The sequence below is a fragment of the Cololabis saira genome, chromosome 3 (genome assembly GCF_033807715.1).
Source record: "Cololabis saira isolate AMF1-May2022 chromosome 3, fColSai1.1, whole genome shotgun sequence".
In the NCBI taxonomy this organism is placed as follows: Eukaryota; Metazoa; Chordata; class Actinopteri; order Beloniformes; family Belonidae; genus Cololabis; species Cololabis saira.
This window is the reverse complement of record NC_084589.1, coordinates 23,968,138-23,979,797: the sequence shown is the minus strand read 5'-3', so window position 1 is coordinate 23,979,797 and position 11,660 is coordinate 23,968,138. Positions and strand designations below refer to the sequence as shown.

Below are 11,660 nucleotides of genomic sequence, written 5' to 3'. Positions count from 1 at the left end.
CTGTGCTGAATAAATACATCTAAAATCTAAATCTAAAGTCTTGTGTAGTTTGTAGTGTTATATGTACGAGGATTGTTCGTCCTGTGAAAAGGTGTCCGGTGTTATGCCAATCTTTGCTACCTGCCGAGAAATGCTACTTTGTGGTTCTGCGCATGCGCACAGTCGATTTTCAAAGTTTGATTGCCCATCACTTCTTGCACGATGTAAAATGGATAATATGGGATGTACAGTATTTGATCCTTCAACATACACTCACCCAGGACATGAATTGCATTACACTTTGTGAACAGTATACGATAAAAAGAAAAAAAAAACAATGATATGGCTTTATTTGATATTCATTCAGTCATTCAATTCAATTCAATTTTATTTGTATAGCGTCTAATACAACAAAAGGTGTCTCTAGGATGTTTCCAGAGACCCGGAACATGACCCCCAGCCCCAGGCAATTATTACATAAACAATGGCAGGTAAAAAAAACTCCCCTAGTGGGAGAAAAGCCTTATTCGCCTTTATTTAACCAGGCAGGTCATTAAACACATTCTTATTTACAATGACGGCCTGGCAAGAGACAAGGCCCACTTGGGGGGGAAAGGAAGTGGGCGTAAAACACAGTAAAATCGAAGCTCTACAAAAGGTAGAAAACCTTTAGAGAGCATGTTTTGGCAAAGCAGCAGAAATTGGCAGGACACCGGTGTTCTGCCAATTTCTGCTACCTGCCGAGAAATGCTACTTGTGATTCTGCGCATGCGCACAGTCGATTTTCAAAGTTTGATTGCCACGCTAAATTGATAATATGGGATGTTGACTATTTGATCCTTCAAAATACACTACCCATGACATGAATTGCATTACACTTTGTGAACATTATACGATAAAAAGAAGAAAAAAAACAATTCTATCGCTTTATTTGATATTCATTCAGTCATTGGCCTTTATTTAACCAGGCAGGTCATTAAGAACACATTCTTATTTACAATGACGGCCTGGCAAGAGACAAGGACCATTTGGGGGAAAAGAAAGTGGGCTATAGGGAGTAGAACACAGTAAAATTGAAGCTCTACAAAAAGGTAGAAAACCTTTAGTGATGTTGTGGCAGCAGAAATAGTCAAAACACAGGTGTTCTGCCAATTTATGCTGCTTTGCCAAAAAATGCTCCCTAATGGTTTTCTACCTTTGTAGAGCTACAATTTTACTGTGTTTCACCTAAACCACTTCCTTTCCCCCCAAGTGGTCCTTGTCTCTTGCCAGGACGTTATTGTAAATATGAATGTGTTCTTAATGACCTGCCTGGTTAAATAAAGGCCAATGACTGAATGAATATCAAATAAAACCATAGAATTGTTTTTTTCTCTCATCTTTATCGTATAATGTTCACAAAGTGTAATGCAATTCATGTCATGGGTAGTGTATTTTGAAGGATCAAATACTCAACATCCCATATTATCAATTTTACATTGTGCAAGAAATGATGCAAACTTTGAAAATCGACTGTGCGCATGCGCAGAACCACAAAGTAGCATTTTCTGGCAGGTATCAGAAACTGTCAGAACACCGGTCCAAAGTCCTACAAGAAAAGGCTGATTTATGGTTCCGCGTTACACCAACGCAGAACCTACGCCGAACGGTGCGCGTCGCCGCAGTACCTTACGCCGTAGTCTCTGCGTCGATCTAACGCGGAAGCATAAATCCGGCTAAACACTCCTCACATGATGTCCGTACACTCTTCCTGGTGGAGACCCGCCCCGCCAACACCAGCCAACCACAGGCTCCACTTAACACTTTCCCTGTCCCTGGCTTCCCTGTATCGCATCTCCGCTTCTCCCCTGTGTGTTGGCAGCCAGTTATGTAACGTGATATCCTTATTACGACAGTAACTTTAGTGTTTACCGCGTTTAGGAGTGATGTGTGTGCGGTAGGAGCCGGTCCTGCTCCGCGGCCATGGCGTCCGTCTACAGCGGCTCTCACACCTTGAGCAAGGATGATGTCAACTACAGGATGCATTTCCGAATGATAAACGAGCAGCAGGTGGAGGATATCACCATAGAGTTCTTCTACCGACCACACACCATCACGCTGCTCACCTGCACGGTGCTCAGCTTGATGTACTTCGCCTTCACCAGGTGAGCTAACGGCGGCTAGCGGGGTTAGCTCCGCCCGGCTAAAGGCTGATTTATGGTCCCGCGTTAAATCGACGCAGCCTACGGCCGTAGGCTCTGCGTCGATTTAACGCGGGACCATAAATCAGCCTTAACGGGAGCAGTGATGCTCAGTCAAGATGAGCAAGCCATTTACTAATACAGGACTGTCTCAGAAAATTAGAATATTGGGATTTTCTGTTAATGCAATTACAAAAAACAAAAATGTCATACATTCTGGATTCATTACAAATCAACTGAAATATTGCAAGCCTTGTATTATTTTAATATTGCTGATCATGGTTTACAGCTTAAGAAAACTCAAATATCCTATCTCAAAAAATTAGAATATTCTGGGAATCTTAATCTTAAACTGTAAACCATAATCATCAATATTAAAATAATAAAAGGCTTATAATATTTCAGTTGATTTGTAATGAATCCAGAATGTATGACATTTGTTTTTTATTTATTTTTTATTTATTTATTTGCATAATTATAACAGTAATTTTTATCATACAAGGACAAATAATTTGTGCAGGAGAGGAAAAGAAGCCCGAAGGGCTTATACAAAATCCTCCCCCTCAATACAAAATCACCAAAACAAATAAATCAATAGAAAAAGAATAGAAAGGAAAAAGAAAAGGTAAAAGAAACAAAGAAAAATACAATAAACACCCAAACAAAAATATCCATGAAATGGCAATTTCATTTTAGTACGAATAGCCTGGTAGTTTTGCCTATATAAAAGATACCCCACTAAGCTGGTCCTAAACATTTTTAAGGATGACGCTAACTTAGATCTTTTTAATTGCATTACAGAAAATAAAGAACTTTATCACAATATTCTAATTTTCTGAGACAGTCCTGTATATGATGTATAATAACACTAATATATACTGAATGTTCTCATTTTTTGTCCCTTCCACATTTAAACACTATCAAAAATTATAATTAAGGTGCGTTAATCCAGCATTAGACACAAGTCTGTGTTGAAGTTACCTGCAAACCTTTTAACTAAAAGGGAGATTAAAGGGAGACTAAACCTGGCTAAGATATGAGTTATCATCTGTTTTGTTTTGTTTTACATGCTTTAAATGTGTCTGCCGGGCTTTGACATCCCTACAGCTGCTGCTTAGGGACTGTGAAGCGTATGTAATGGATGTTGGTAATGTTTTGTTGTTGTTGTTGTTTTATTTCTTACCTTTTTCTCACCTTGTCTGCAGAGATGATGGGAATCCTGACAGTAACCTCTGGGTGGGATTCATCCTGGTTGTGTCTTTCTTCCTTGTCATCAGTGTTTTGGCATTTCCCAACGGTAAATGCAAAACGCAGTAAAGTCAGGCAAAAGCTCATAATGCCTTATTTTACCTTCTGCAATGTGACATCGGAATTACAGGGCTTTTGGAAAACCAAATATTGTCCAATAATAGATATATTTGGAAATAATTAGATTAAACCGTTCTCTTTTTTATTTAAAATTTACTGCCAGTCAGTTAAACAAATATAAAATCAAGTGGCTCCTCTACTAATAATCAACAAAGGGTATGTTGGTTTATGTTATTCACTAGTTAAATCTGTGTGACAGTTTATTTATGTATGTAGTAAATGAAAACAAAATAATTGCATATGTTTTAGTAGTTTATGTTCTTTAGATCTTGTTTTGCCATTGTCGCATGGAGCTTTGTCTTGCCTATTTAGATAATAAAAAAAAATTATAATTATAAAAATTATAAATAACTTGCGTATAACCTGATAAAACCAGCAATTTTAATTATAAAATTATTATTTTTGTCTGTGTTTTTGCTTTATTTTTATCTCGTATCCATATTATGTTGTATCGTCAAACATATATGGTAGATTAATTATGAGTCGATTGTTTGGCTGTCAGATGTGTTCAGGCCTTGATCATGGTGATCGTGAAGGTTCCTAGCAAATAATGTTTTATGACGGTAAATAACTATGTCGTAATGTTATATAATATAACCTAAAAAACTACTTATTTTGAGCCAAGAAGAACAAAAGGAACATTGACTGCAGTAATTAGATTTGAATGCACATCTAATGTAACATGGTGCCACGGTCAACACTTTCCGGGATTCCTTCCCTTTTGTTTGTTATTTTAATTCCCTTGCAAAGTTATACATCAACTAGGTTTCTAGCAGACACAAGGAATGAAAGTAGTGTAATGTCTATGAATGTCAATACAAAGAAAAATATTTAAATAGTGTTGTTGTCCATTCCATTATATTATATAAATTATATATTTGGCATCATGTCTCAATCTTGTCTGATTGTAGGTCCATTTACCAGACCACATCCAGCAATATGGCGGATAGTGTTTGGTAAGTTATAGAAACATTCATATTACAAAAACGTTTTTTTTTTTGGATCTTCTCAGTAACATAACCTTCTTTTTCTAAGGTCTGAGCGTGCTGTACTTCCTATTCTTGGTTTTCATCATCTTCCTCAACTGGCAGCAGGTGAAGCAGCTCATGTACTGGTTAGATCCAAACTTGCGCTATGCCAAGAGAGAAGCAGATGTAATGGTGAGTTATGTGGACTAACAGTAATGATAACTTTCCCATTTTACAAGCACCAGTTGGTGGTGACTTTAAGAGGTCACCGTGAGTCACTGTGATGAGTTATTTGCTGTTTGCAGGACTATGCTGTCAACTGCCATGTCATCACCTGGGAGAGAATCCTGAGCCATTTTGACATTTTTGCATTCAGCCATTTCTGGGGCTGGGGTATGAAGGCCCTCCTGATTCGAAGCTATGGCCTCTGCTGGACCATCAGTATTACCTGGGAGCTCACTGAGGTAGAGAAACACGCACTACTTAACATCCTGTCTGCCTGCCTCTCTTGCTGTCTGATTACCAAATCTGGGGATGTAATTATCTAGTGGAAAATAATAGACTTAAATTGTACATAACACATTAAATGTGGGTTTTGCAGTTATGTTATACAATCTTAAACATGTCCTCTCTTCCTGTATCAATAGCTGTTCTTCATGCATCTGTTGCCTAACTTTGCTGAGTGTTGGTGGGACCAAGTCATTTTGGATATTCTCTTGTGTAATGGAGGGGGAATCTGTCTTGGCATGACTGTCTGTCGCTTTTTGGAGATGAGGACATACCACTGGGCCAGTATTAAGTATGACCTTTTATCATCTGTAACTTAATTACAATTATATTTAAAAAAAACTGTTCAATTTTGTGTTGAGTCTTAGTCGGTATTAACTCAAATATACTCATCTGCGGAAGAACAAGAAGGCTTCGTGGTATCTTAGATCAGCCCTGTTTAAGCAATAATGTAATCAAAATATAGTCAGTAATTAATTATCTGCCTTTTCCATGTAATCTCAGTTCATGCTGAAACTTGAAAACTAAAATTTAAACAATAACAAAAGCCCCAGCATTACATTTTATTTACCTTTTTCTTGTTATTGAAATAAACTGTACTCTTAGCCTCCAGTCACTTATTAATCAATGTCATACACAAATGTTTTATGTTGTTTTTTTATGCTACATAAATTAAAGAGATGGCTAAAGAAGAACTAATGAAAATGAGATGAAAAATTATCATTATTATATCAAATGTCCATTAACGGTTTAATAACAAAAACATTTTACACTATAAATGTTTGACAGAAATCGGATGATGCTGAAATGACCATTTTGATAACAATCCCAAATGTCCATTAGGGAAGAGTGGGCTTGAATTATTTATGCTGTAGCATCAGTGTCATCTGGCTCTGATTGCACAAATATAGCACATGGAGTAAATCTGTCAGCGAGTTTCTGTAACCATTCTTCTTTGCTTCTTAACCAGGGACATCCACACCACCACAGGGAAGATTAAACGAGCAGTGTTACAGTTCACCCCCGCCAGTTGGACATATGTACGCTGGTTTGACCCAAAGTCCTCTGTGCAGAGAGTGATGGGCGTGTATCTGTTCATGATCATATGGCAGGTAGGTCAGGGAGGAATCCTCTCACACCCTCTCAGGGTGACTAGATGTTCAGTACATGGAGATGATCTTGTTTGCTTTAAGTGTCAAATCTTGGATAATCTAATTGCCTCCTCTGTTGCTGAGATTTAAAGCCACATGGATCCCTATAATGCACAATTGTCTTGTGCGTACGCGTATGAACAGCTAATCCCTCAAAATCAAGACTGTCTGGATTAGTCTGGAGCAACATGTAGTCCTGAGAGAAGTATGGATTGAGAACTTGAGTAAGCTGCTAACTTTGTAAACAAAAAATTATTGTCACAAACTGGTAAATAAAATTAAAGTGGTCTTAGGTTATATATCTGTAGCAGTGCAGCTTCGTAATTAAAAAAAAAAAAATGCTAAGTCCCATGTGAAATGAGAAATATAGTATTGGATATCTGTTTAAAGATGAGTACTGCCAAATTCCTCATCCATAAAAATAATTAAAACAAAATAACTTGTATCATAATTATTTATGGACAAGGCAGACAGGAGAATGTGTTAGTAGTCACCTGCAAAACATGAACAGTTAAAACATCTTGATGCTTTAAAAAAATTTGCATTTATGCATCAAAAGTTTAGGGGGGGTGTTTCTTATGAGTTCTGATGTTTTTGCATAAAGACGAGTTTGGTAGTACTTGTATTTAAATGGATATCAAATATTGTGTATCTCATTTAGCTTCACATGGGATTTAAATATTTCTCACTGAAGAACCTGCAGTGCCATGGTTGGGTAGGCTTTTTAATTGTATGGCAGTGTTCGTGATTGTTTTTGTAATTATAGCAAGTTTGTTTTACTGTACTTTCAAACTTATATTTGCTTTGTTTGCACATTGTGGACGTAGACCAAATAAACATATCAAAACAAAACACAAGGTAGTTGTTCTAGATAACCAGAGTCTCTCCCGGGAAAAGATTTCAAAGCAGAAAGGAGTGTCAAGATATGCTGTTCCAACTCTTCGACAAGCACCCAGAAATGGGTATCATTGAGGACTGTAGATGCAGTGGTGGGGCAAAATTTCTTAAGAGGGGCAGATGAAGGATGTTAAAATCAGAAAATGACCGTGATAGCCATCACTTCAGAAGCAGAAACTAGAGGGGCTCAGGCACACCCATCTACTCTCCAGAAAAGTCTGGCCAAAAGGGATCTTTATTGGGGGATTGTGGCCAAAAAAGCAAAATGTCTAGTGTGAGAACAAGGCAAAGAGACTCGGCTATGCACAAAAACATAGGAACTGGGGTGTCGAAAATTGTGACGTCATGGTCTGGACTGAGGAGGCAAAGTTTGGCTGTGATAAGGAGAAGTTTGTTTACAGGGGCACTTGAGAGCTCTACAATAATGAGTGTCTGCAAGCAACAGTTTGAGCTGCATTTCTGAGTTGGGGATAATGGTCTGGATTAAGGGTGTCCTGAATTCTGGGAACTAGACGCAGATACTTAAACCTCATGCAATACCGGGGATATGATAGGCCCAAAATGTATTCTGCAACAGGACAACAACCCCCAATAAGAGTGGTGATAAAGTTTATTTGATTTTTAGATTTTTCCTCTGTCAACCCACTTTGCTTTTTTTTTTATATGATAAAAATATCTGTTTTTTGTGGCACTGGTGGCCATTATCGAAAGTAGATAGACAGGAAATGGGGGAAGACATGCAGCAAAGAGCGACAGGCAGAGACTCAAAGCTGCACTGCCTGCACGGTGGTGAAAGCCTCTGTAAATCGCACCCACTCAACCCACTGAGCTATCAGGTTATATGATCAGATTAGGTTACCATAGGGATCAGGGAAAGTTAAGAGAATTACACCGACATTGAAACTGGCTTTAGGCTTAACATTGGTTCTGGATCTGTTAACCTCTTTTCATCATGCAGGGGGTGTGACAGAAAGGAAGAGTAGCTTTAGTCTTGAGTTTCCTCCATTTGTCCACAGTCTGAACGTTTCATAACACTCACTAGAACAATTTTAAATGTTTTTATCACATTTTAATATGATAAATGTGATTTTTGTTTTTCTACCACACAGCTAACAGAGTTGAACACATTCTTCCTCAAACACATTTTCGTCTTTCCTGCAAGTCATCCTCTGAGCTGGTGTCGAATCCTCTTTGTCGGTATCATCACAGCTCCAACCGTGAGGTAATTTTGGGCATACTTTTGACAGATGTATATAGGTTAATTTTTATACAGGTTAAGAAACAGGACTAAAGTTTCCTTTGAAATTTGCTACCATGCATTGTTTTTCTTTCTATTTTCTTCAGGCAGTATTATGCATACCTTACAGACACACAGTGCAAAAGAGTTGGGACACAGTGCTGGGTCTTTGGGTAAGTATATATAAAATATATATGTGTCTCAAAAGTCAGTTTCACTAAAGCTTATATTAATGTAAAACTACAGTGTAGTGTCTCTCACACCCAAATGCAGATATAGGAAGAAATATTGTCTGTGATGCATGCTCTCTAGTGTCAGATGGTGTAGGATGTCCAGGTATTTCATTTCTGCCTGAGAGCTGACATACATTCAGTATTTTATTGTCCAAACAAGTAATATATTTTCTTGAGCCTGTGTTAAAATGAGCTCGGAGCTTCCCTTAGCTTAAAGCCACAGATTTATTTGTTTCCAACTTTGTTCCTCTTCAAAAGGAAGTGTACTGCAGGCAAGTCAAAGGTTTAATTGACATGTTTTGGGGTGTTTTCTCTCATTTACAGGGCCATTGCCTTTCTGGAAGCCTTGGCATGTATTAAGTTTGGACAGGACTTGTTCTCCAAAACCCAGATCCTCTATGTGATCCTCTGGCTTCTGTGCTTGGTAAGATCAGGACTACATGCTTTTTTTTTGGGGGGGGTTATCACACTTTAAATTATGTTAAATCTTTTACCTTAACTACCAACAGACCATTACTCTACACAAATATTATATTTCCAACCAGAAGTCTGCTGTGCTTTTAGGTTTTTGTTTTTTGTTCTTTGAGAATCATTTGACAGTCGCTTTTACATTTTGATCTGCTTTCAGGCCTTCATTACCTTCCTGTGTTTATCTGGAATGATGTGGTACGCCGAAACATATGGTCCAAGGGGAAAGGTGCGTATACGGCTTTAACTTCCAGAAATGTTTTTCTGTCAAACTATTGCACACCAGGCCTGTAATAAGAAGCAGGATTTGTGGCTTCGTGCGTAACAGCAGGTTTACACTCTAGGCTTTTAGTGTAATAACAACGGTAGTTCAGTTCTTACTGGGATAGATTCCCACAGTAACTTGTACTGCCGACCTAACCTGCTCTGTAGATGGTTATGTTCATAAGAGATCAACACATGACATAAAGTTATTTTTGTATAGCGGCAACACACTGACCCATCCTGTGTATTAATGACAGATTTACAGCTGTCAAACCTGCTATATTAAAGGAATGTGAGTCATGTCTTTACTCTGTTCTCGTTCCACAGAGCTTTTCAGAATGCGAGGACAGTTTCTACGCAGAGTCTCCTGACCATGTGGCAGAAGTAGTAAAAGGTACTGTGACTTTGTGATTTATCAACAAGCCAGCTCTGGAAAAGGCTGACCTCTAGCGTTTGGAGCAGATTTTTACCAACACTATAAGCATGCCAAGTTCAGTTAAATCTTTTTATGAACTTGTTCAGAATACTTTGGTTTCATGTTTCAGGCAAGACAGGCGTGGATGGCAACAGCCCTACAACCAGGCGAAGAGGGAAGGGCTCGGGAAAGAGCAAATCCATTAATGGTCTCAACAGCCAGTAGGAATCAAAGTAGTTAGCCTTGCTGCCGAACTTCTCTGAAGAGGCAAGAATGAGAATGGGGTAAAGATGCAACTACTTCACAGTGAAATTTAAGTCTACAAAGCCCCCGACTACAGTGGAGGGAGGGGAGATGGGGGGAAAAACAAAATAAGTGGATGAACAGGTCCATGCTGTGTTAGGAGTGCACAGGTACTCAGACTATGGAGATGATGAAGATGTATACTGGCATGTGAGTTGCAGTCAAGAGGCCCCTAAACCACTAATAACAGGCTTCTTTTGTGTGAGAAAGTGAAGAAGAAAGGGTGTGAGACAATAAAAACTGCCTATTATAGATGTGACTGCATGCGCACTGTAGCTGATAATTTACACTCTTCCTATGATATATCATTGAGGATTAATTTACATTTAACTAGTTTACACTGGCCTAACTCAAGTATGTTGGTTCAACACATGTCAATATTGAAAGCCATTACATTGATTTTTTTTTTTTTGCTTAAATTGGAGCTTGTATGTTTATAGGACAGATGTCGTTTTAAATAATTTGTGTGTGTGTGTGTGTGTGTGTGTGTGTGTGTGTGTGTGTGTGTGTGTGTGTGTGTGTGTGTGTGTGTGTGTGTGTGTGTGTGTGTGTGTGTGTGTGTGTGTGTGTGTGTGTGTGTGTGTGTGTGTGTGTGTGTGTGTGTGTGTGTGTGTGTGTGTGTGTGTGTGTGTGTGTGTGTGTGTGTGTGTGTGTGTGTTCTGTCACTGGTTATTTACATCATAGATGTTCACTATATCCTGTTTTTTTTTAACTTGAATGTGCGCAGGATTTCAATGCAAAACAGCTTGAGCTCAGTAAGATCATTGACTGAGGTTGATCTGTAATGAAGCAAAGCACACGGTTTAAGCACTTTGCAGAATGTTTCCTTGAAAACTGTACCCTTTTTTTTTATGTTTCAGTATTTTTGAATCATTGTGATGTTAAGTGACTTTACTTTTCCTGTCCATCTGTGGCTGCTATCATTTTTATTTGTACATGTTACTGTACTGATAAGAGAGGGCAATTATTAAAATTCCTGCATGTTTTTTGTTTTTTTTCCATGTTCCTCTCGCTAGAATGCAGTTAACTTTCTTTTTCTATTGACCTTCCTGTTTAATATACTGCGTCTGCATGACTGTCAAATCAAATGTTTTATTAGGAAAATGTTACAACAGTAGTACGAATCTTTGTAAAGCCTACACAACACAGCAGAGCACCAGTATTGTTTGTGTTTCACTCATTGTAATGTGTTAATTCACCCTTTGTGCCTGTTTGCATGGAATTATATTTTATGCCTAACTTTTTCTCACTTCGTACTAAGGCTAAATTTGTTGGGGTTTTTTTCTGTTTGTTTGATTGCTCTGGTCCTGAGTGCTTTATTGAAGGGTTCTTGTCATTTGCTCTGTCAGTATCATCTCAACACGGACATCTCCCTCATAATCCTTGACAATCCAGACGGTGGCCTCGGTGAACCGGGCTCCCGTGCTCCAGTAGGCATTATATAAAGAGTACATTGTCTGTGGATTTAGATGTCATTTGCCAAAAACAATTATGCTGAGAAAAAAAGACTTCTGCTGTTGTTTTTCACTGTGAAATAAGGCAACATATTAAAATGTTTTACACTTCCTCTTAAAGCTGTCATAAATGTCTCCATTGATCTGCCCTTTTTTCTTCATCTGTGCTGTGTTTGTACATTTCACAATGCTACATCTTGAATGATATTGCTCAGGCCCTGAAGGGCATCCTTCTC

The 11,660-nt window shown here is 38.3% G+C and overlaps 1 protein-coding gene across 1 annotated transcript; it reads left to right on the top strand.

Moving 5' to 3' along the window:
* The first annotated feature begins 1,729 nt into the window (after positions 1 to 1,729).
* ptdss1a (phosphatidylserine synthase 1a) lies at positions 1,730 to 11,544 on the top strand. Its single transcript, XM_061716698.1, has 13 exons — positions 1,730 to 2,123; positions 3,365 to 3,456; positions 4,439 to 4,483; positions 4,563 to 4,687; positions 4,801 to 4,959; positions 5,143 to 5,294; positions 5,973 to 6,114; positions 8,160 to 8,272; positions 8,395 to 8,460; positions 8,845 to 8,944; positions 9,149 to 9,217; positions 9,580 to 9,646; positions 9,798 to 11,544. Exons 1-13 carry the CDS (start codon positions 1,942 to 1,944, stop codon positions 9,890 to 9,892), a joined length of 1,407 nt encoding a protein of 468 aa, XP_061572682.1. The 5' UTR covers positions 1,730 to 1,941; the 3' UTR covers positions 9,893 to 11,544.
* Positions 11,545 to 11,660: the final 116 nt, after the last annotated feature.